Source organism: Blennius ocellaris (genome assembly GCF_963422515.1).
Source record: "Blennius ocellaris genome assembly, chromosome: 6".
NCBI classification, from domain to species: domain Eukaryota; kingdom Metazoa; phylum Chordata; class Actinopteri; order Blenniiformes; family Blenniidae; genus Blennius; species Blennius ocellaris.
The window spans coordinates 5,583,854-5,609,012 of NC_137655.1; the positions used below are offsets into that span (position 1 = coordinate 5,583,854).

The 25,159-nt window shown below is 42.7% G+C and overlaps 2 protein-coding genes across 11 annotated transcripts; one reads left to right on the forward strand and one right to left on the reverse strand.

Annotated features, from left to right (window-relative positions):
- Positions 1-1,745: 1,745 nt before the first annotated feature.
- Positions 1,746-16,223, reverse strand: ddx3xa (DEAD-box helicase 3 X-linked a). Of its 10 annotated transcripts, none has more exons than XM_080497801.1 (22): positions 15,922-16,223; positions 14,445-14,490; positions 14,239-14,286; positions 13,114-13,173; positions 12,751-12,837; positions 12,588-12,659; positions 10,605-10,712; positions 10,109-10,244; positions 9,908-10,024; positions 9,725-9,824; positions 9,518-9,653; positions 9,319-9,416; positions 9,147-9,245; positions 8,897-9,057; positions 8,670-8,814; positions 7,517-7,661; positions 7,114-7,164; positions 5,748-5,929; positions 4,653-4,770; positions 4,400-4,556; positions 4,121-4,242; positions 1,746-3,303 (listed from the first exon to the last, which is right to left on the reverse strand). In XM_080497801.1, the coding sequence occupies exons 1-22, from the start codon at positions 15,964-15,966 to the stop codon at positions 3,206-3,208; spliced, it is 2,331 nt and encodes a 776-aa protein (XP_080353927.1). In that variant the 5' UTR covers positions 15,967-16,223; the 3' UTR covers positions 1,746-3,205. The 10 variants fall into 10 exon arrangements, with proteins under 10 accessions (XP_080353927.1, XP_080353925.1, XP_080353929.1 ...); XM_080497799.1 differs by having other exon boundaries at positions 5,748-5,937; positions 7,113-7,164; XM_080497803.1 differs by lacking the exon at positions 13,114-13,173 and having other exon boundaries at positions 5,748-5,937; positions 7,113-7,164.
- A 3,510-nt stretch (positions 16,224-19,733) lies between these two features.
- Positions 19,734-24,350, forward strand: fkbp7 (FKBP prolyl isomerase 7). The gene is made up of 4 exons (XM_080498237.1): positions 19,734-19,962; positions 20,206-20,357; positions 22,758-22,885; positions 23,518-24,350. Exons 1-4 carry the CDS (start codon positions 19,748-19,750, stop codon positions 23,677-23,679), a joined length of 657 nt encoding a protein of 218 aa, XP_080354363.1. The 5' UTR covers positions 19,734-19,747; the 3' UTR covers positions 23,680-24,350.
- Positions 24,351-25,159: the final 809 nt, after the last annotated feature.

A 25,159-nucleotide genomic window follows, 5' to 3' on the forward strand; every position in this document is an offset into this window, starting at 1 on the left:
ACAAAATCCACACATCAACATCCACTCAGAATAAAACAAGCGACGCATGAATTTACAAATGAAATCTTTATGTACTTTTTTTATTTCTCAAAATAAACGAAGCCCATCCAATCAATCAATACCAAGTTTAAATTGACCGCCCGGCCGCCTCGCATCCACACGGGGCGCCGCGCCGCCTGCTACAGGTGTTTTTCTCTGCACGTCTACAGTAAACAAGTCGTTGTGAAACATGCTCGATTTTTCCAGGTAACTTTTTTTTTGCATTCAAACATTTTTATTTTTTTTATTTTATTTTGGTAAAATCATACAAGTTTGCACAGCTGAGTTATTTCCCATGCAGTGCAGTAGCCTATACGCTAATACAGAAAGCAAAGTCTACATCTAAAGGGCTCTAAGGTTCTCCGGAGCGGCGGGTCTCGGCCCGACCCGTCCGGCGCTCCGGCAGAACTGTAGAGGCGTCATATATGCAAATACAACAATGAGAATAAACCACATGTTTTTTTGTTTCTTTTAAGGATTGCCATGTGCCAGACATTCACTGGAGAAAAACAATTATCAGGTCAAATCAGAATAAAGAATCGATAAATGCACACAATTGGAGAATCTGAACACTTCTGCACTGATATGCTTAGGAAATTTTATTTGCTCGTTTGACAGCTTAAAGCACAAACCTTGGCATGTTGGTTCAATCGCGTTTGTTTTTTTTTGTTTTTTTGCTTTTTTCCCGTTTTGTTTTTTTTTTTTAATTTCGTGGCCCAATTAAAAAAAAAAAAAAAAGAATTTTTTTTTTTGTAATCCGAGATGACGAGCGGCCCTGAGGAGGCCCTGAAACAGCTTGTGGATATTTATTATTTACTGAGTCCAATGTATCTTTAAACATTAAAAAGCTCACACTACCCCGAAATATATAAATTTCACGCATACAGGTGACATTCAACATTCAAGTGCCAGTGTTTTTTATTTTTTTGTACTGTCTTTTGGTCAAGTTTCTGAAACTTTCAAAGAATCACTTTGAGGCTTACAAAAATAAATATTTGTCAAAAATGCTTAATAAATTACACAAAACTAGCAGCAAAAGTAGAATCTAGAAATCTGTGCAAATGGCTAAATTCCCCCCAACTGCTAAATCCCCTGGTCCCAAATAAATCCTGGTTTTTAAACGTTGAGAACCCGTCCCCCTTTTGTAAACAAGCTGCGTTTTTATTTATTTCTCCCCCCCACGACGACGACGATCTCCTCACACACAATATTTGGAAGCTTTTTAAGGACACATATCCGAGACATCTATATAAAACTCTAGATGTGCAATAAAACAACTTTTGTAAAACTCGATGGGCACGACGTACGAGGGCCTACAACGCCTAAATCAAGTAGCACCATTCAAAATTCTCAAGTTCTCAAAACACCGTCAGTGCATCCGCTTTTTTTTTTTTCCACTTCTTTAAAATGAAAAAAACGAAAAAAAAGGTTGTTTTTCAAGGCACAACACACCCGATGAGGAGACTCTCTCGCTCCTGGTTTCGAGACGGGAGCCACAGATTATTAGACGCGTCTGAGCAGGTCGACGGGATTCTAGCCGATCCGTCCTTCGCGGAGAAATGACGACTAAAGCAGTGCACTGAACCCCCCCCTCCCTCCCCCCCCCCAGAGTGCTGCTCTACCCGCTCCGCCGTGGGATTGAAACCTCAGTGATCGCTCGAATGCCCGTCTCTCCCTCCCTCCCCTCCCTCCCCCCTCTCTCTCTCTCTAGTTTTTCCATTAAAGATGAGCCATGCCTCCAATGCAGCTTGAAAAAGAGAAAACGGTTGTAATTAAGTTAAGCCTGCGACTCAGTTCACACACCTCCTTTCCTCCTTGACCAAAAAACAAAACACTAGCGAGCGTAGAATACCATCTGGGCCTGGTGGTTCAGGTTCGACATCACGCTGTTTTCACCCCCCCCTCCCCCTCTCCCCGCCCCCTCTCTCCCCCGATGCTGTGGTCCTTTTTATGCGGCCATTTTGAACTTCACTTTCAAAGATGGCATCCGTTTCCCCCGTAAGAGTTTTGTCACACTTTTTTTTTGTGGAGAAACGATCCAGAAGACAAAAAAAAAAAACAACAAAAACGACTCGTTTCCTCCCATTTCGCAAAACGCCTGCGTCAAGGGGGAAAAAAAACAAAAAAAATCGTCTCTCAAGTAAAAAGGAACAAAACGCCGCCCACTTCGCTCGGCGCAGCTAGCACTCGGTAACAGACTAGCTGCCGTAACACTGTCGAGTCAATTTTGAAAAGGTTGTGGAGTAACAAGTTCCAGCATCGCCTGCTTCGACCTCAGCGACCGGTTTGCTTTAACGACTTCCCGTGTTTCTTAAGATTACGATAGGAATGGCTATTTCAAAAGACTACCGTGTCCAGGAAAAAGGAGCCTGTCCAGGATAGAGTGAGCAAAAAAAAAAAAAAAAGGAAAAATAAAATAAAAATGAAACCAAACAAGAAAAATAAATGTAACTTTGTCCCGGAGGATCCGAATGCAGACAGGGTGGGATTATCGCAACGCTCCGGAGCTGTTCGACTGTAGAAAAGGCTACATTATATGTTCCTGCGGATAAAATTTGAAGTTCAAATGGAGTCGCGGCTCGGGAGAGCCACAACGCCCCCGTGTTTGCCAAGGTTTGCTTCAGTCCAAGCTCAGTTTTTACCTTTTTGAATATATTTCACCAAACAAAAACAACGACAAAAAAAAAAAGAAAACAAAAAAGAAAAAGAAAAGTAGAAACTAATTTAGAGCTCTTGGCCATGTTCGTCTGGTGAAATGAAAACAGATTTCCGTTACATTAACATACAAATGATCCTCAGGTTACTCAATTGGTCTTTTTTTTTTTCCTCTTATTTCTTTTAAACAACAAAAAGAACAAAAAAATACTTTTTTCTTTTTTTTTTTCTTTCCTTTAAACGATGAAAGTCCGAGGTTGCAGTCGGACAACGCATGTCAGCATCCATGCTCACTCTGAGGTGTGCGAGTCTCTGCCGTCTCCGGTGTGACGAGCCGCCGCCGGCGCCGTGCTGCACCTCCGCTCGGGGAGGAGAGAGAAGCGAATGGCAGAGAACCGGGTTGGTGATGGACTGTGCGTCAGTGAAGCTACACAGGGAGGGTTGTTATGGTCTGGCTTTAAGTTAACATGTGGTTTCCAATGGGTTGCCTGGCAACCGGGTCCTGTGGCGACTAGTTGCCCCACCAGTCCACACTACCAGAGTGGCTGTAGTTTCCCCCGTAGCCGTCGTTGCCGTAGAAGCCGCCGCCGCCACCGCCGCCAAAGCCACCTGCGGACGACAGCGCGACGTCAGAACAAGTCGGAGGTTCAAAGGAACTAAAAACGAGCTGAAGAACAATCTGGAGTCGCAGGAAGAACTTTCCTTCAGCAAGAGTTTATCATTTTCATTATGTTAAATATTAAAATGCAAGACTTCAATGAAAAACAAAGTCTAAAAACTGTTCCAGACGATATATAAATACTTCCCAGAAGTCTTAATTGTTAAGATTTGCTGTCAATCATATATATATACACACACACACACACACGTATACAATAGCTGTTATATACATCTTAAAATGTTAAAAACAAATTAAATCAGCATCCAAACCTGATTAAATCTGTGCAGAACACAGTTCATACTGTGTCAGTGGCCTTGAGTGAGAATGCATTTCTTTATTAAAATTAAATCAGTTTCCTAAGTGACACCAGGGGTTGAACAAACCCTGGTTAACGGCTTGAAGTGAGCCCAGCAGCTTCACGGTGCTTCAGTTCAAATAAGGACTTTCTAGCCTTCAATAAAACTTGTATTGCCAGAAAATGACTAATATAACTTGCATTTTAAGTTGCGAAATATCGACGAGAACTTTAGTCTTGCAGTAAGTAATTGAGCATTTTCAATTGATATCTGGATAAAAACCCTTAAGAGCATAAACCATGCGAGCCATTACAAATTTATTTTTTAACAACTTGGGGGGAAATAATGAACGCAAGTAATTAATTCCCTTACAATGGAAAGTGAGATATTTTTTGTTTACTAATGTTCAAACAGTTCGTGTCCAAACGAGGCAGAACAAAAATGCCGAGCGAGCAAATCGTCTCCTCACCTCCACCGAAGCCGCGACTTCCTCCGTGTCCTCCGGCGCTTCGGCCTGGACGACTTCCTCCGAAGCCCCCGGAGCCGCCGGGCGTCTGGCGGTAATCTCTGGCCCCGAAGCCGCCCGAGAACCTGAGGAGGAGCAGAGCTCGCGTCAACAAGGTACAGAAACCGTCCACGGCAGATCGCCTCGTTTGCGCTTACGTGACACAGATCAGATTAATGAAAGACGTCAAACAAATCAGGATGTCAGTGTAACTGCGAGGCGGGTGTGTCTCTCGACCGTCACCTCTTAGAGCGTCCGCCGCGGCTGCTGCTCTTGTGCTGGTGCTCGTAGGCCAAACTCTCCAGCCAGGAGGGAACCTCCTGCTTCGCCTCCACCAGGATGTCCAGCAAGTCTTTGGTTATGTTGCTGTTTTTGTCGTTAAAGAACGACGTGGCCAGACCTGCGACAGAGAGAGAGAGGGAGGGAGAGACGTTATGGTAAACCAACGAGAGAGCAGACTGAAGCGACAGTGACTGGAAACTTCAGAAACGCGTACCGAGGTTGCCCACACGTCCCGTACGGCCAATACGGTGAACGTACTCCTCAATGTCGCTGGGCAAATCAAAGTTAATGACGTGCTTCACGTTGCTGATGTCCAGACCTCTGGCAGCCACCTGGAAGAGGAAGAGAATTAAAAAAAGAAAAGAAAAATTCCATTAATGATCCATTACTTAAGAAATGCAACGTCAGTTCAGCCAAAAGCAACATTTCCTTCATGACCCAGTTAGATCAGGTTCCTCTCCGATGTTTCCAGGAGCAACAGACAAACCAAAAGACAGTTCCTCTGACCAGTTCAATCTTTTTACCATGTTGCTATTGAAAAACTATCCAGGTGGAACTTTGGAACCTTGTCTCTTAAACCAAGTTATATTTCTCTTGTCTCAACTCTGAAGATTGTGTGACAACTGGATTAAAGTTGTATAATTGATAGTAGATTGAAGTACAATTACAGTGCCTCAGTTCACAAATAATTAAATTTGTTTAGTCTGAAACCGCAGGATTAGAAAATATAACAGGTGGCAGTTTGGCAATACATGCACTGAAGTACCCGAATAATCTTTGATCCATAAACTTTACCTTTTTTTCAATATGCATTCAGGTTTTTTCAGGTAAAATGAGCTGTCAAAGCTGTCAGTTTTACTGTAAAAACGGTGAAAATGCATTGTTTATTGATATAAATACGAATCATGAGGCCCAGTCAGTAGTATTTCTATTTAAAAAAAATATACGTCTGAAACATTTTTGGACTGACTTTATATAAATAAATACATTTGTCGAGAATAAGCAAAATATATAAAGGCGGAAAAAAAGATAAAAGGGTAAAAAGTTTAGATTCAGGTTCAGCCGGAGGGAAGATGCTCCTCCTCATCCTCAACTTGCTTTCAGGCAGTGTGTGCATATACAAATATAAACTCCAATTAGTATAAATAGATTTTATTTTCGTGTGCATCTGCATTTTGACACGTCTGGAACAAGCAACAACCAGCCTGTAGCGTCCACAGAAATCCGATCTAAATATAAAAAGGCACCTTAATCCAGGCCACCTTCTGCTGCGATCTGTCATGAGGTGTAACGGAGGTGCGAGACTCACGGCTGTGGCCACCAGGATGGGGCACCGCCCGGATCTGAACTGGTGCAGCGCCTCCTCCCGGTCCCGCTGGGATCGGTCCCCGTGGATGCTGGTGCAGGCGTAGCCCTCGCGGTACAGGAAGTCCTCCAGAGCGTCGGCTCCCTTCTTCGTCTCCACAAACACCAGGGTGAGCGAGTCTTTACCTGTGCAGCCAGAAATGGAGAAGACGAGAAAAAAAAAAAAAGAAAAAAAAAAAAAAAAAAGGAAGGAAGAGCAAGGTAAAGGGCGCGAAAGGAGGAGAACAAAACAATGGATTACCTGAAACTAAAGCGTGAAAGAGGATGCTTAAAGTCACTAAAATATGGAAGCAGAAACAAGACTACACTGAAAACTGCCTGCACATGAGAAAAGAATGAGAACTTATAAAATGGAGGGTTGCAATAAAAAGCTTTTAATTCACTGACAACCATTAATTGACAACACCAACTTAAGATTTTCTTTTTCTGTGTACAGAAATCTCAAAAACCACATTTATCAGTAATAATTGATGAATTGGGTTGCTTTCCAGATGTCTGGCATTAATGGCTCTCAGAGGAAAAGCTCGCAGTTGTAAAAATGACAAAGGGGGTGATGGGAGGGAGGAGGGACAGGCCATTCTAAGTCGCACCATTTGCCACTGTACTTCATAAACTTGAGTCTAAATTTAAGTCCTGAGAAAAAAAAAACCAAAAATCTTATAGTCAAAGTAAGTTATTTAACAAGTGAATGAATTGAACCTCAACTGGGTTTAATTCAGGTCCCGTTCACGCGACATTTAAGATGAAAGCATGTCGTTTTTGTTTTGCAGTCTCTTGACAACTTTTTCCAATTTCAGGATGAGTTTCCATGGAAACGGCAGATTCGCTGAAAATTATGTCATTAACACGTTGGTCAGCGAGTTTTTCCCCCCGTTGGAAACGTGTGTGGTTTCATAACAAAAGGTTTCCAAAGTTGTGTTTTCAGTGGCTTCAAGCACTGTTGCGATAACGGAACCCCAAAACACAAGCAAGGTTTTCACCTGGAGACGTTGCGTAAACGGGGCCTGAGCGTAAACTGGGGCCGAGGAAACCGGTGTTGTTGAACGTCAGCCGCCATTAAGTCTTGTCAGAGCCACCTGACGGCGGCCGACAGCTGACAACACCGGAGTGATTAACGTTCAAGTGGATGCTTCACTCGGGAGTTTGATGCAACGGCAGAATGTTCCTCTACAAAGCGGAGATCAGAGAAAAACAAAAGACGCGAGGCAGCATGTCGGCCGGGGAGCGGAGGGACACAATGAGCTGTGGGGGATGTGATGTTTCTGGCTTGTGGGTCACAGTGAAGTTATTAAAGGGATGTTCACACTCACCTGGTTTCTCTGGGGCCTCTGTCACATTTTCCTGAACCTCATTGGGAATAACTAAGATAAAACCAAACCGGCCAGTAAACGGGAGGCTGCTCAGTACAAAACGTTCACAGCTTCAGATCATCATGACTAGAAACACAACCCCTCTATAAAATGGTGGGGGGGGGGAGGGGGGAGGGGGGAGGAAAGGGCCTGCTCACCCCTGCACTAGTTTGTTTTCATGTTTAGCGTCTTGCTATAGTGAACAATCGTTAGCAGAGATGCGGCAAAGTCAATATTAGCTTGGTGTGTGAGCGCGGATTGACCAAACACACAATGGCAGGTTTACAGTCGAACGGGAGGGAGGGAGTGCACGCGTGTGTGTGTACGTGTGTGTACTCTTAGCCACTGAGTGAGCGTTACTTACCCGTGGCGTTGAGCAGGTCGAGGAGGAAGGACCGCTTGTCGGTGTCCTCCACCCACACCACCTTCTGGGTGATGTTTTCTGAGGTGGAACCAACACGGCCCACTGCCAGGAAGATGTAGTCCTCCAGGAAGTCACGAGCCAGGATCTAACGGAACAACGCAGACGGTTTCACACGTTACATTGGAGAGGAGTAGTAATACGCGATACTGTAAATCGGGAGTGTCGAACACACGGTCCCCGGGACAAAACCAGTCCGCTGAAGGCTCTGATCTGGCCAATAGTACAATTTTTTTGGGGGTGGGGGAGAGGACTCTGGTGCTGACATGAACGCGAGCTACCTGGTTGCTATGAAACACCAGAAAATGTTCAGAAAACTCAAAGTGAACTTGGGGCCCATGCGGCTCTGGCTGTGAAGGTTCAATGAGTCGGGAATAAACACTTTCACCAACGAGTTTAATAAGTTAAGCCAACAGTGTTAATCTACAGCTTCATTTTAAAGTACTTTCTGCTGTAATAAACTCTTCATACAGTTCACTCCGTTTACCATTCTTAGACTTTACACTGCTTTGAGATCTTTACATTTTAACCAGGAAACTGAGCATATTTGGGAAAATTCTGCAATCCGTTCCTAATCAGACTCTTGTAGGAAGTAACAAACGGCAGTTTGTAGTTTTCAGTCTGGTCAATTTCTGTTTTTATAATTTTTCCATTATGACTGGATCACTCAAATTAGTGGAGTGAGTGAAGTGATAATTGCTTTGCTTCCATTGTAAAAGATCTTTTATGACAGACCACACAGCCAATGTTTGCCAGTGACAGTATATCTTCAGAGCAAACAATCATTACCCAGTAAGAATGCTGGCCCTCAGCAAAGAGACATGTATTGGTAATGATTAGTTTGAGCTCAAAGGTAAAGAAACGTGTTCAAGGATCACGATGTAAAGCATCAGGAGAGAAATACAATAAACAGATAACTGTAAAACTGAGCAGAGCAGACATGAATGTACATGTTTGCCCTGGACAGGAGTCCTCATTGTTCACGTAGTTTGTTGGGTGACAAACAAGCCCACCGCTGATCCGATATGAACCCGAAGCCCCATTTACAAGAAGGTCGAGCCGAAAAATTTCCAAGAAAGCATTGAGTGAGAGTCACCTGGATTTCTTTGGGGAACGTGGCACTGAACATCATGGTCTGGCGGATGCCTTTCGGTGGCATAGTGTCCTGCTCCACGATGCGCCTGATCTGTGGCTCGAAACCCATGTCCAACATGCGGTCGGCCTCGTCCAGGACCAGGTAGCTGCCGAGAGACGAGAGACATTAACATCCCAGGGACAGTGAAGCCCGACGGTGGATTGAGCAGGGCTTTGTGGGATACTGACTTGCAGTAATCCAGACCGATCTTGCCCCTCTCCATCATGTCGACAAGACGGCCCGGAGTGGCCACCAGCAGGTGGCAGCCTCGCTCCAGTTCACGGATCTGCTGGCCGATGTCAGCGCCTCCGTACACCACACAGGGGCGCACACGGGAGCGATATGCAAACTGGAGAACAAGAGAACAAGGCTTAAAGAAACCCGAGCTTCAACTCATTTTTTGAAATGGAAGCGTTCCAAAACGAGGTTGCAGCTCACCTTCCTGGCCTCGTCATAGATCTGCAGGGCGAGCTCTCTGGTGGGGGCCAGGACCAGAGAGAGCGGGTACTGCTTACGGCGGCCATACCGACCATTCTCCTGTCGGTCAGAAAAAAATCTGTGAGCCGTCTGATTGGCTACCCCGAAGTTGTGCATTTGCCATTTACAGTACCTGTCCGCCGTTCTTGGCGGCCTGCAGGGCAGCTCCCGGCCCGTCGGTGTAGATCTGACTTAGCACCGGCAGCAGGAAGGCGGCGGTCTTACCAGAGCCTGAGGAATCGCGTATAAAGAGATTTAACAACAAAAATGTTAAAACTGGTTTTTTTCTCTACTTACAAGAGGATATAGAATTTTTTTTTTTTAACACTGACCAGTCTGGGCACAGGCCATCAGGTCTCTCTTGGTCTTGATGATGGGGATGGCGTGCTTCTGGACAGGAGTGGGTCGAGTGTAGCGAGTCAGGGCGATGTTCCCCATGACGATCTCCCCCATGTCCACGTCGTGGAACTACATCAGACAAAACGTTCGTCAGGACGAGATTTCCAAGCCTCCAGCCAGACGAATGGCAATAAACTTACACTCTCAATGTGAGGCGGGCAGTTGCTTCCAGTCGCCTCCACTGGAATATCGTCATACTTCTCAAAGTTTATGCCAGTGTTGCTTCCAGAAAACAGCTCACTAGAAAAGTGGAGATTTTCACAAGTTCATGTTGCTGTGCGGGTAAAACTGGTGAGTTGTGGAATCTCAGGATTCATTCTTACTTTTCCAGGCGCTCATTCGGCGCGGTGGGCTTGGACCAGTCGTCCTCTCTGATGTCCTCCGCCCAGCGACTGCTTCCTCCTCCTCCTCCTCCTGATGAGAAGCCCCCGCGGTCGTATCTAAAACAAACAGACGGTTTTAAATGCCGCCTTTATGAAAAGCAGTGAAATCAGCAGCACATAAAAGTAATTTCTTCGACATACCTTCCTCTTGAGCTGGAGCCGCGGTCGTTGAAGAAGTTGGACTTGGTTCTGTCATTGCGTCCTCCAAAGCTGTTGTAGGCAGCATCCCTGCCTTGCCCGCTCCAGCCTCCCTCTTTGTTTTCATAGCCACCAAAGCCTACGATGAAGAGACTGAGCTCAGAAGAACTGGGAGATACGACGTACGATGAAGATGTTTCCTAGCGAACCAAGCAGAACGTACTGCTGGTTCCCCCAAAAATCAGAAAAGCCGGCTCATGGTCAAAAATTAGCAGAGTACTCTATTTACTCAAAGGTAACAGCTGATGTACACTGTACTGCGTATATCAAGAAAGCTCGGGGGGGAGGATCGTTTATGTTTTAAGCTACTCTCGACTACTTGTACAGATGGGGTTTGGTTTTTCTTTTCCACTATTTACTTAGATTTCCCCACCTGCATTTTCAAATGGCTGATTAAACGAGCCTCCACCCCTGTTACCATGGAAGGCGCCGCGCCCACCTCTCTCATTGCGAGGGGGTCCGCGCCCTCCAAAGCCACCGTTTGCGCGGTTGTCGTGGTAACCATTCACAAATCCATTGCTGCGTCCGCCGTCCCATCCGGGCGAGTCTTCATGGAGGAGACAAGGGAAAGGTAAGAAGGGTTAGCACATGTCGCTTTAAAAAGGCCACAATATGCAAAGTACACTTATGGTGTAGCTATGAACCCAATGTCCCATTTTTGGTTTTTTGCCCAATTTGAATATCTAAAGAAAAGTGGGATACAAGTGACTCCTGCACCCTAGGACCTGAACTGAAAGAGTTCAATGCAATTAAGAAAAATGCCAAAGCAGATTTCTGTAAGAGAATATTTGAAACTACACATGCATTAACTGTGTAGGCTGACTTGTCTATAGCTACAGGCATACAGCACCCTGCATGAGCCCGAATGGGACATTCAGCACAGCGATCTGGCTGTGTCATTGTTCCCGTCGGCGTTGGAGGCTGGAACGCGAGGCTTGCCACAACGGCACCGATGTGCGGACAGACCGCACAGGTTCAGCCTGTCACTGGCCTTTCTCTGGAGAACTGGTTCTGCCAGATCTGTGGAGGAGCTCTGAGCTTCCGCTCATGGACCAACAGGTAAACACTGCTGTTACCGTGTCCCCCGTCTCGTAAGCACAAGGGAAAAAACCTTGTGGGGATTCAAACGCCAAGCTGTGCCGTCCTCGAGCTCGTCTCACTGCTTGGTATTTTAATGACGAACCAGATTCTGGTCAGTGCACCGTGGATCTCTCAGGGAGATACATTTGGATTAGCAAGTAATCCATAACCAAGGGTGGCAATGCGAGGTCAACGTATGTTAAGAGGCAAGTCCGTCCACCCCAGTGGTTCACACACGTCTTGAACTACTGTTTACCCAATGAAACGATTCATTCACACCAATAATGCTCAAAAACTCTGCAAACCAGGTGAAGCACACCATACAGCAATGTCCGTGCTTAACATCAAGAGATCACATCGAACCAGACAATAAACCAAAGACCCAAGACTGTAAGTCCCAGGAGAAACAAGACACTGGAAATGATCAACACCAAAACATGGATGCATTGTTTGGATAGTAGCCTAACCTACATGATTCCAGCAACGCCCAGAAAAGTCCAACAGCATTTCTACCCAAACCAGTTCAACTGTAGACTTCACATGCCGACTTTGTCTTTTTAAACCTGGTACAGCCACCAGAGTAGTAATTGGCTTGGACATGCCACCAATCGAAAGGGAAAATGGCAAAGATTAAATGACCAAAATCAACCGAATGTCATTGGGAGATGCCACACAGGACATGTGGCAATCATTTCACTTTGAAGTTACAGTTCTCAGTTCAGACAGATGCCATAGGTCAGGAGTATTGTGTGCTACAGAGCGGTGCATCAAGTTTCTGTTCCCAGGATCACCAGCAGGCTTCAAAAGGTGATTTTTTTGGCTGCACACAAGAGTGACGCGATCAAAGAAATTGCCCAGAGCGGCGCTGGAACAAAAACCTACATGCACCCGGATTCTGAGCACAGGACTCAATAATCCCACTGTTCCTTTACAGTACAAACAAAAAGAAATAAAGTCCACAAATGATTAATGAGTGGCGCTGAATGATGTCAGTTCAAAATTAACACTACTGTATGATCGTGCTAATAGGATTAAATGGCCATGAATCGGGGGGGGGGGGGGTTTCTGGACTCCCGCAGCTGCCATTGTCCCATCATTAGTAAGAGGCTCACACCAGTGATGCAGTGCAGTCTTTAAGGCACCATCACCATGCATCAGAAGCAACTTCCAAGTGCAAGCTTCAGCAAAGAGTGTTAGGCCCAGACTTCTGCTGCTCGTGTTCACGTGACAAAGCAGGGAGGGGGGGGGCGGCACCCCACACTGACTGCGCCCCTTATGGCAAACTATGTGATCTGCCAGCGGGTACATTGGCGTGGCATGCAGGTAGAGGTCACGGGTATACCACATCTGCTTGGCCAGCCCCCGCTGTAGGCATGGTAAAAGGCAAGCTCTTGAGAGGCCAGTCTTGGGTAACCTGAGCAAAGGTAGGGAAGCAGGCTATAAAAAGACTGGAGTTCTGGCTCATGCAGTATGAATGTCAGGCTTGACTTTACACTAATAGTTACCAATCTGACAGTCATCCCAGCCTGAAGTATAGTTATTTCTTTGCTGACACTCTGCCTGCCATGGCTGTGGAAACTGCTTCAGAGAAACTTGAGAGAACATTGCAGGGCTTCGTTATATATAAATATAAAAAAAAGTTGACAATTTTTAAACCAACAGGTTATATGGTCACATAAAGGTACTTTCTTATATTTGCCTGCAAGCATTTCAGCAGAAAGAAGCACATCAATTAATCATGAATCACTGCAGTGTGGATCTGACATAACCCGCTAACCCCCTTGGCTTTGCTGGTGTAGAAAATGGCTATTTCATGCATCTGAAAATGCAAGGTTTGCCCTCAGCGAAAGCAGACAGAAGGGACTTACAGAAATTTACGGGTGCCACTGAAAAACCGCACTGTCTACCAGCGGAATAAGCATTTCCTGCTGTGGAATAAGAAAACAGTAAAAAAACAAAAAGACGAGAAAAAAGGTCAAGTGTGCAGAGACACAGAACCAAGAATCCAAAGATTTTAACATCAAATCAGGCACACATGCCTTTAAGGCCTTTAAGAGGCCAGACGACAAATAAATCATCAACACCACAACCACGTCTTGGCATTAACAATGAACTTTACTTTTTTCCCCCCAGTCAACACATGAATGTGACATCTCTAGTAAAAATGCATCGTTTAGTGCTCTCGCTATAGAAAAGTTTCAAGTTTACACGGCAAGGACCGAAAAACAATGCCCATTTGCACAACAACAGCAGAAAGTCTGAAGATTATGTCGTTAGCATACCAGGCCACAAGTTGGTGCTCTTGGTTGTTTTTGCCATGAAATCACACACATGCAGCAGAGAATAGGCTATAAACATTAATAACGGGAGAATACGGACAGAGGATCGGGTTGGATTGTTAATACGGCAACCCAAGCATGAAACTAGAACGCGGGCTGGGAGGTATGCCACTCTGGAGGCCGCCATTGTTGGTTCATCTACTCGGGAGCCCCCCGCATTTGCAAAAAGTTCCACGCTGGGAGTCATTTTCAAAAAGTTGCACTTTCAGTGGCCTGGGGCACCGTCGCTGTATAAACAGACACCAAATACACAGCGAAGGTAGTGTATTTTTCACTTGAAGTCGTTGCCGTGCAAACGGGCCCTAAACCCTCCCCATTCCCTTCAGGTCTAATTTCCATCCATGTGATCAGTCTGAGGTAAAAAAGAAAAGAAAAGAAAAGAAAAAAAAGACGTAGCAGCAGCCACTCTTTAATCCCACCCGCCAGTCTTTTCCCAGGCCAGAATAAGCTGCCACGGACACAGTGGTAATCAATTTTATTGTATGCACACGAGTGGATGCCTTCTTTGTCCTGAACTGCAGCCAGGCTGCCGTTTCAGTTTTGACTGGCGTCAACACGTGAACAGATCTGGTCCAAGTCGAGTTACGACGCCCCGACAGGCTTTTTTTTTTTTTTAACTTGATCAAACCAGGCGGCTCTGTGCCCGCAACTTACCATTCTTGGAAGCCTCTTTGTTCCTCAAGTGAGGTGGAATGTAACGCCCTGAAAGAAGGGGAAAGCAAACAGTTACTTTCACTAAAATCACCATTATTTACAAACACAAAGAGCGTGGATTGGACTCCTACAACCTGTATTGCGGCAATTTTTTTTAATACAACCAGGATACTGCTGGGAAGATGTGTAAATCTGTTATTACTCACTTCCTCCGCCTTGTCCGTCAGCAGAGTTCAAGTCTAGGGCAGCAAGCTGGGAAAAAAAGGGAAAATATTGAACAAACGGGGACAGAAACCGGGAACATGGTAAAGATGCACAGAAAAATGCACTTTGAAACAGTTCACTAAACTTAAGCTGGCTGTAACTTCAACAGAAGTGCTTTTTTTTTTTTTTTTTTTTACAATATATATATATAAATACATAAACAAGCATACTATTTAAAATGGGGACTTTCTCAGTAATTGCGTTTTGGGAAAAACTCAGAAAATGGTAAGAATGCATACAGTTCTCTTAAAGCTAGGTGCAACCTCTTGAAGATAAATGTTTCGCACCCTTAAATATCCCTAATGTAATTAAGTTTATTGAACCAGTGTGCCTATAATAAAACACGTTTAAGACAAAAAAGGGGACTTTGTTTTTTGCAGAAATCGGTATACTACACAAGAAAGAATTAAACAATTGTTAACACATAAATCCATTTCAATATTAAATACCCCTAAAACGTAACTATAGTTCAGTGCGTCTGTGGAATAAGCCCAAGCATGCCCTTATGTAACAAAGGGGAAATTTAAAAAAACACGAGGCGAACACCTTCCTCCAATCGGCAAGGTTAAACTGGCCCTAACTTCCTAAACACAATAGTTTTTTCATATCAAATGACTCATGTATTCAATTTAACCAAGTGGTGTGCCATTGTGACATAAGCACAAGCATTTCACAATACATTTTTTTTCGTTATGAAATAAAGAGGCAAAAACTAGTAAAATAGTTCGACAGAATCCAAGAACACGCTTAAACAGTCTGTTAAACTGGCCGTAAAATGCTTACAACAGTCCCCGTCCCCCTCTCAAATTGACTAAATCTCAAATCCCTCGTGTAATTCAGTTAAATTACGTTTAATTAACCAGTTTGTCTGAAGCTTTTCACAAGTAAATGTTGTCAAATTCCAACAATGAGACGCATGAAGGCGTGTAACTGAAGTCAGACGAGACTATTGGCAGTGTACGTGTTTAATGTGAGGTTAATACATCGTGTAAAAACGTTTTAAAAGCAGATAATCTGAGCTGGAACATTATCTCCTGCGCCACGTTTCAGGCTGCGGAGGCCTCGGCGTTAGCCGGCTAACTCCCGGCTAGCTCGTTAAGAAGCCGGTAATTTTCCACCGGCGAAACGACAACTCCCAACGTCTTTAACGACAGACTGGGATAAAAGAGCCGGGTTTATTGTGAACGGAAAATGAGCGCAAAGCGAGGCCCGAAGCGGTTGTCGGGTAAGTTTTTAGCCTCGCGGCGCAGTGCCGAGCTCCGCCATCACAAACTGCCGGAACATCGTCACCTCCATTTTAGCAGCGTTAGCTTAGCCACTTAGCTCCGCTCTTTTTTCCCTCTCGCTATGTCGAAACTACATGTGCCAAGCCACAAAACACACACCAGGCGAGCGAATTGGAAATGTAGAATCACTTACCTGCTGATCTAGACCGTGTGGATTATCAACGACCACATGACTCATAACTAAAGAGAGTATTGGGGGATTATTTCAGAAGAGAAAGGATTTTCTTTGTTAGCGCGACCCCGATTCTGCTGCCGTAAACTTGGTTTTTAAACAGTTTCCTGTACAAATGACAGCGTCGAGTAGACGGTTACTCGTCGAGATAGACACACGGTTACTTTTTAAATAAATAAAAAGACGGAGTTATCAGTGTAAATTCCGAAGTGGATCGCTGGGATGAACAGAAACCCCCTCCCGACCGGTGTGACCGTGCTGGAATGAGACGTCCGAGCTTCACGTAGCGCGAGATATCGGCTCCGGGAGCCAGAGCGCCGCGGCGGAGGCGCCAAGTATCGCGAGACTTGGATTTCGCTGCAGCCCAATGGAACAAGAGTGACAGCCCGCCTGGCCACGCCCCCCCTAATAATTACTGGTGCGCTGTACTGAATGTACTGATTCTGAAGCCTTGGTACATCCGGATAGTCCTTCCTTTCTCCTTTCCTATCGACTTTACCTTAAACCCTTGGACGACGTCACGGGGTTAATGTTAGAAGGCTTCCCAAAGGAGTTAAGGAAAGGCGATGATGTTGTTGTGACCATAGATATAAAACATCTACGTATATATATCTATGGTTGTGACCGTCGGACTACACTATCACTTGGTGACGTATTAATAATGCAACGGTGGCGTAGATTAGTGACGTCATCCGTAGTGGGGGTGGGGGGGAACCCTTCACATTTCCGGAAAAGGACTAACAAAACCGCATTTATAACATTTCTCCTGTGCATCTAAACGCTGCTATAATGTTGAATATCACAAGTTTTGAACTGAAATCAAATAAAAGGAAAAGAGGCTACCAGGTGAATAAAAAACCAATGCAAACTGAGAAAAGGCTGCACGGCATTTTATTTTCTTTACTGTGCTTATTTTACAACATCGGCATAACATTCATAGTTGGGCTATGAGTTTTAGATTATTTAAAGTTGTTCAAGAAGGATTATTGCATCGGTAGCTTAACATGGTCTGCATTGAGTCATTCTGAGTTTCCCTGAAAGCCTCAGATGAGCAGGTCCCAAAATTTGTTGCTGCAAGTAAGGATGCATCAGTGTTTCCTATGCTAAAGGAGGTCCTAAATGAAGCACTGGGCCTCCTTTCCTTAGCTTATTGAGAATTCGGATGTTCCTTATCATGGCAGTCACTTAAACACAAGGAAAAATAGATAGGAAAGGAGATAGGAGGGACGAATGTGCCCTGAGAGACACTGCTTTTAAAATATGGTATTACTTAATTGTTTTTCCCAGTAATGACTATTAATAAGGACGTTGATTCCCACACTGGTATTACCACACACAGATGTTTCTCTCTTTAACATTGATCTAAAAACATAATTTCTCCCCGCACAAGGACCACATATGGAATAATAAAGATATCTTGCATAGAAACAAATTCTTATTTTACCATGACTGATTTATTCACAAACATCTGGTTTATCAGTAGTTTAACTCAGATGGCTCAGATGAATGACTTTTCAAATTTTGTTTTTCCAAATATTGCATTTCAATTCCTATGAACAAATTTCACATTGTTACAAATACCATCCTTGCTGGAGTAATTATGCTATTTAAAAGTACATTATTTGTGACGTTGACTGGAAAAAGAGACTAGGAATTTCCCAGCTAGATACGTGATAAATAACAAAGTAAAATAAGTATTTTTTTTTTAAATAATTCACAGATTTTACCCATGACGTGTTTTCTTACAACGATAAAAAAAAAACACCATAAATTGCTCTTTCTGTAAAGAACACCCTGAAAAGATATTTGATCTGTTTTGGCCTTGCCCTTTTTTCTAACCGGTTATGAAGATATTTGCACCGTGATCTCTGCCTGTATTGAACAACACTTCTGCCTTTGCTTTGAACATGTGGCTTCATTGACTTTCCCTGTTAGAAAAAAAACTGTTTTATATCATTAATCTTATTTTACTTTTATCCAAATGGCATATTCACAAATGTCAATATACTCATCAAAAAACACGTTTCTCTATCTTTGTAAATGAGCCCAGGCAATGTATGAAGAGAATCAAGCAATCTGAAAGTAATAAAGACTTTTACGTAATGTTCTGAAGTTTTGTCTCCGTGTGTTTATTGCCCCCTGGCGGTTGTTGTACAGTATTTTATGCTGCGCTGCCTGTTTTTCGTCCCCTCCCAAAACTTTATAAAATAAGATTAAAACGATTCCCACACTGGCAAAACACTTATCTCAATCAACTTTATCTCCACCTCTCTCACTCAGCGCATTTTTTCACTCAGATCTTATGACTGAGCATCAATAAACATATTGTACTGTACCTTTTCTGATGTGTCCAATCAGGTGACGGCAGTCACGAGGTTTTCTTTTCTTCAGACACACCTTATACGTCTGCAACCACTTTTTTTAAAACTGTAAACTGGAGGCCCTAAAGAAAAGAGCAATGGTTTGTAAGACCAAGGGATTTTTGTCTTTGCTTTTCAGAAAGAGTGTTGTATCTTCTCCAGCAAGCTGACTTATGATCAACTGATGTTCATTGATAGATATATATGCCTTCAATATTGAAATTTTTGTTCCAAACTACCCAGTAGAACAGTAGCTACAATGAACAATAGAGGAGAGATGTGACATCCTTGTCTTCTGCCTCTTTCTATCTTTAATCAGGGGTCTTTGCCCTCAGGGAGAGAAAAACAACTATTAATATCTTAATATAACATCATAATTTACAATGTATTATCAAACCCAAAATATTCAAGATAAACTCGTGTTCAACCGAGTCACAAGCCTTGTTGAAATCAAAGAAAAGTATGAAGTCGATATTGGTTATCAAATAATTGTAATCAATATGGTCAACTACCAAGCGAATATTATTGTAGATTGATCGTCCTTTGAGAAATCCCAGCGAGTAAAAAATAGCTGTGGCCAACGAATATGGCCGCGCCTGTAATGGCGTCATTATGAATGGAATTCCCCCCCAGCAGCCTTTCATAAATTGTAGGGTGAGGCAGGTATGGTTGCACGGCTTTGTTTGTTAAATTTTGAATTGCAGTTTCTATTTTATGTGTAAATTGAGTTTGTGTAAAAACAGTTTTCATTATTGATTTATAGCTTGTATGGCATGGGTACGGTGGCCCAGAAGTAGGCTATTATTCAAGTTTTACTCACAATATCAGATTTCAACCTTTTTTTTGTTGATATTATTAAACAACAATACTGTGCACATATGTAACAAAACATGGATATATCAAAAATGTAAGTTTTCATCATTTCAAAACCTATACAACCAAATCAATCCCACTGTTAATTGCTTGGGGAGTGGATTGATTGGATGTGTTTTATTGAATTCCGTGCAAGAATTAATAACAGTTTTTCTTTTACATTTATGAATATTGCCACAATGAAAATAAAATATATAAAGTAAGAAAATGTGTTTTTTCCGGCTCTGTATATTTTCTCAAAAAGAGCCCAAACAACGCTTTTTTTTCTCAAAGTAAAACGAAATCGTCAGATAAAAACTTTTCAGAAGTTGTGCACGAGGATATTTTATCCCTGTTCTTTGTCTGTCAGGAAGAGCGTGGATCCTCTGGACCAATGGACGGTGGCCAGAGGCGGGGCTTAGTACCAGATCGACCAATCACAAGGGATCAACCGAACACGAGCGCATTTCGCCTGACAGTCCAAACTGAGGGATCACTGCATTTTCCTTTGCATCAGTTCCGCCAGGACGAACCCCGTCACTCTTCACAAGTTGCCACGAAAGCAGAGTTGGACAATGTGGAGGTTCCTGAGCTGCACGCTGTGCCTGCTGGCGTCCTCACAGCTCGGCCTGCGGACCGTCCGGGCCTCCGCTGTGCAGCCGCACGCCGAGGTGAAGACTGAGGTGCTGTTCCTGCCGCAGGAGTGCAGCCAGAGGAGCAAGAGAGGAGACCTGATCAACGCTCACTACGACGGCTACCTGGCCGAGGATGGCTCGCAGTTCTACTGCAGGTCAGTCTGTCCAAGAAAAAGACAAATCTGAAAGAAGTTTAACCTGGTCTGCATGTAGAATTCTCCACAAGTAGTTTATGATTGAATAAATGCTTTATTATCAAGCTTTAACTCTGCATTATATGAATCTTGTGCGTTATTCCTGAATGATTACCATCATAAGGTTGGGATACTAAAAGTTCAACCTGATCTGATTTGACCTTTGTTCCTAAGGGTCATCTGATTGTTTTGTTTCTGTTGCAGTCGGTCAGACAAAGACGGGCACCCCCAGTGGTTCGTGCTGGGTGTGGGTCAGGTCATCAAGGGCCTCGACCTTGGGATGATGGACATGTGTCCTGGAGAGAAACGGAAAATAACAGTTCCACCCGAGCTGGCTTTTGGAGACAAGGGCAAAGGTAACGGCAGAACGGTGTGCACTGTACATCTGCTGTTTGGAACTCATGGGCATGTCTTAAATTCAGCCTCTTTAATGCAGAGATGGAGATTTTTATTTCAGCGTTTAAAATGAAACACTTATCAGATTGAGTGTCTTCCCTACTTCCGCAACCTATGAAACCTGTAATATATGAATTTTCTGAATTGATTAATGAACCACAAAGAGTGGAAATGATGGCGACATGTGACCAAACTCTCAAACACACCCAGACTCTCTGGACTGGATTGAAACTCTGAGAGCTTGAAAGACTTTTCAAACCAAACTTGAATTCTTCCAAACAGATTCAGACTATAAACTTGACTTGGGAGTCTTTATTTTACACTTTCATTTCTTGAGACGTGACATTTGTCTTGAAAACACGCCTCTTTACACACACATCCAGGTTTCATGGACCTGAAAACCTGATTTAAAGAGAATCAGACCCATTCTACTGGATTTTAATTCTCCAAATCACTCCAGGATTTATTCATTAAAAAAATTTTTATGAAAAAAACGGAACACAAAAACACCTAAAGTGTCATTTTAGATAATCTCCTCGTCAACCGCTCAGTAAAAATCAGAATTTCCTGTTGAATAGCCACATTTTGAATTCATGCTGGATTCTAAAAATGAATAATTATGTTAATAAAATCCAGCACGGTGCTCAACAAAATCCTACATTTTCCCCACAACGAGAAAAACAAATAAATCCTATTTTCTTATTAAAGAAAAAGAATAGTTAGTTAAATAAAAGCTCTGAGTGGGCTCTTTAAAGTGCAAGCATTTCATTTTAACCAGTTCATGAGGACAACCCAAGTGGGACCACATGTGAGTATTGTCTTGCAGGAGGTAGTTTGTCTTTTTTTTTTATTTTTTTATCTGCAACACTTTAATGGACCCCGAACATCAAAACCTGAGAACAAACGACATGTGCTGAACTGTGTATTTAATGTCTCCCTCTCGTCACTGTACTGTGTTGTGCTCGTCTTCACGCCGTCTTGTCCTTCCCTTGCAGCACGTTGGCTGAAGGGCCTCGCCGTCCCTCGCCGTCCACACGGCATGTTACTGTGAGCATGAACGCACCTTCAAAGGTCACCGACTCTCCTGCTTTCTGCACCTGTGCATGAACTAACCGCCGCCTGCTTTGTGATTCCTGCCTGCTCAGCGCTCGGTGGGGTGGTGGTGGTGGCGGGAGACGTGGACGCTAATGGTTTGACTGCTTTGGTTGTCTCCACTGATGCAAATGACGTCTTCCAGACGAGGTCCTGTCTGGATGTCATGTCAACATCCAAACAAAGACCTCTGGATGATGTGACAGAATTAAAAAAAAAAATATATATATTTTTTTTTAAGTGACCACGCATGGAAGCCAAACCTCTTTCATGACTGGCATGACTCCTGTCCTTTAGACCAGGGTGTCTGCAACCTTTATGACCAAAAGCCACTTTTGCAACTTTCCACTAAATATATAGAACACCAGACATAATTTATTATTTTAGTGTGTTTAAAAAAAAAAAAAAAAAAAAAATCTGTTTTAAAGCCATTTTAGTAGCTTTAGCTGTTTTCACTGTATCGACTCTTTGCCATTTTGCTTTTTAAAATTTTATATGAGGCTGTACTTTTTAGATTTATTTAATCTATTTTAAATTATTTACTTTTTAGTTTCAGTCCAAATTTTTTGTTGTTTTAGTTGTTGAGACTCTGGGCAATTAAGCATTTAAAAATAGTCTTTTCCTTATTTTTTTTTAGCGATTTGAGGCATTTTAGAATTTTTTAATTTTTTAACCATTTTAGCTTTTTTTCTTCTTACCCTATTTTTGTTGTTAATGTAATATCAGTCCATTTAGCTGCTTTATCTTTGTTCAGCTATTTTCAGCCATGAGATAAGTTATTATTTTTTTTTTTAAAAAGAAAGAAAGTACAATGGGCAAATAAAATAAAGATAATAAAGTTTTTTAAGCTTTCCATTGTCTTGCAGACCGCAGCTTTAGACCAACTGTGCATCTGTGACAATACATTTGTAAGCATGCCACGTATATATGACGGGATTGATTTATAACAATACTTTTTGAAGTGTGTCATATATATATATATATATATATATATTGAAGTGACATGCTTACAGAAGTATTGTAAGAATCAAGGTAACCTGACGTTTTGTCTCCTGACTCGCTTCCCTCTCTGGATGTTGAATGAGCCCAAATCACTGGGTACCTTGTTCTACACGTCTCTATTGTGGTTTCGCAGCCGTTTCACCGGCTCCTCAGGAAGCCGTCGCTGAAGCCATCACTCGGAGAGAACACAACTAAAAAGCACATTTATCCTCAAATGTTCGTGTGCTTAAAAAAAAAAAAAACCCTCTGTCGACTTTTGACTCAAGGTCCCGTCCCGCCCAACGCCTCGGTGGTCTTTGAGGTGGAGGTGTTCGTGGTGTCCCGGGGGCCGCGCACCCTGGAGGCCTTCCAAAATATGGACCTCGATAAAGACAAAAGTCTGACAAAGGAGGAGGTAAGTTTGTCTTACGAGCGACAATAAACTCAAAGGGAACCTCGAGCGGTTTTTAAATCGAGAGAGAGAGATCATCATGTGGAGGCCAATAGACACACATTTCCTGCACCGTCTTAAGTGTTTCTGCAAGATAGATCTAAAGTCAGGTTCAAGCTTCGTGTAGAAACAGGTGATAATTAGATTTACTATAAATTTCAGCTTGATTTCTTTTCAGTCATTTAAAAGCTGTCATTTATTTTAACCCAATTCATTCTGTTTCAGTGAAACTTGATTACATTTATATAAACTCGCCTCATTTCAAACGTCATTCCACATTAAATTAAATATCAACTCAAAATTTCAAATGTTCACAGTTGTATAATGTTCAATGTTTACTTATTCAGTTTAAATAACTTTACAATTTAATTAAAATTTAAATTCAGAAATGAAATGTATTGAACTTGAGAGGGAAGCTTCATGAACGCTGACAGTTGTGATGTTAAATTTAGCAAAGAGAATTACTCAGACGGATCAGATTTTTGATTTTTTTTTAAATGTATTATATTGACGGAGACCTAATGAAATGATGAAATACTCGTCCGGAAGCTCATCCATTTGTCTGTGAGAACTCTGAAGCAGTGAATTGTTTCCAGGTGAGAGAGTATTTGAAACTGGAGTACGAAAAGGGCGGGAAGCCTCGAGACGACCCTTTCTACGAGAAGATCATGGCGGATATATTCCGCAAGAACGACCAGGACAGAGACGGGAAGATCAGCGTGAAGGAGTACGACATTTATAAGCACGACGAGCTGTAGTGACGTTTGTAATGACGGAGGGGAGGACAGACGGCAACTCTAAAAGGGACGGTCCACCCACACATTAGCGGTTAGCGTTTCTAGCTAACACTCAGCTGCTACGTCAGTATGTGTTTTTCTTATGTTTCCCAGAATGCATTGAGAGAGCGCCGGTTCCCCTACAGACAGCACTGTGGGGAACCGTGTGTACATCTTTTTCTCTTCTCTGTTAGTTTTTTTGTTTTAATGTTTAAAGTTTGTGCATCATGGACACGTTTTCTTCTTCTTCTTCTTTTGGGGGTTTAATGGTCCGTAAAGTTGCATTACCGCCACCTGCAGGTTCCATATCTGCACTGTTTCCCACATTTTGTAATGGAAATTCTGTAAATCTCTTTGTTGTTGGATTAAAAATGTTGAATCTGTAAGAATGATTTTTAAAAAAGAAGAATTGTCTTAATGGAGATTCATTCCTGCTTGTGATCTGCACCGCCTGTGAAAACGTGTTTACTTTGTGTAAAAAAAACCACTAAATATGAGCTTTATCTTCAAGAACAAATGTTTCCAGCTTCCCTCTGGAGTTCCCGCCCACGGATCTGCACAGATGCACAGCTTAACACATTAAAGTGGATGTAACAGACACACTGGGAGCCGTTTCTCCATGGGATGTCTAATAAAAAGACCCGTGAAAGTTGTTTTGGCCCGAGGCGTTCTCATGTGTAACTGATAAGACTGTATACATGGGCTGTTGACTTAATTTTTGCCATACGGGAGCAAATGTAAACGTGGCGGGGCATCGTCCGGTCTGAAGGTTGGTAGTTTGAGCCCCTGTCTCACCCCCGTCCATGTAATACAGTGTCGCTCCATATTGGTGGATAAATGTGACAAATCCCAAACCCAGGAATTGCTGTAAAATGAGTCCTAATATCTCTACTGGTTATTTTATTTTTGAGTAATATCCTTTCTTTTTTTTAAAGAAGTTTTTATTGAAATAATTCCACTAATTATCTATGATTTCATATATTCAGGCAATATATTGGCTGAAAACATGAAATACCCCTTAAAAATACAAAATACTTTTTTTTTTTTTTAAATTTGATGCTATAGAAATAAAACTGAATTTAATTTATTCATGTTTTTTTTTTAAAATAGGTGCACATTTTTATTTCTCAAATGCTTAATAGGGCACTTTCTCATTTGTACGTTTATTTTAATAAAGCGGTTATCGTAACTTTTCTTGTAAATCACTTATTTTGCTTTGAATGTGATGTTTTTTGGGGGCTTATTTTTCTCCACATTGCAGAAAGATATGCGAGCAACTGTACATGCGCAGACTCATGTCACCTAATATTAAGACCTTGGCGTTTAAAACCTTCTTAAACATAATCAATGACTTCTCTCTCCTGTGACGTAAAGGCGATGATCGTCGGGTAACGTCAATCTAAATGAGACTAAATTAACTCCCTGTTGTTGATACACACAGTCACAGTTGTGTTAGTCAAAG

What these genes read in the sequence shown, in the direction of transcription:
- fkbp7 (XM_080498237.1), top strand. Translation starts at nt 19,748, where the DNA reads ATGTGGAGGTTCCTGAGCTGCACGCTGTGCCTGCTGGCGTCCTCACAG. An exon ending in TTTTGGAGACAAGGGCAAAG is followed by an intron (nt 20,358 to 22,757) that starts GTAACGGCAGAA and finishes TTTTGACTCAAG; the next exon opens with GTCCCGTCCCGCCCAACGCC. An exon ending in AAAGTCTGACAAAGGAGGAG is followed by an intron (nt 22,886 to 23,517) that starts GTAAGTTTGTCT and finishes AATTGTTTCCAG; the next exon opens with GTGAGAGAGTATTTGAAACT.
- ddx3xa (XM_080497799.1), bottom strand. Translation starts at nt 15,966, where the DNA reads ATGAGTCATGTGGTCGTTGATAATCCACACGGTCTAGATCAGCAG. An exon ending in GCCCGCCTCACATTGAGAGT is followed by an intron (nt 9,654 to 9,724) that starts GTAAGTTTATTG and finishes TGTCTGATGTAG; the next exon opens with TTCCACGACGTGGACATGGG. An exon ending in CCGCCAAGAACGGCGGACAG is followed by an intron (nt 9,246 to 9,318) that starts GTACTGTAAATG and finishes TCTGACCGACAG; the next exon opens with GAGAATGGTCGGTATGGCCG.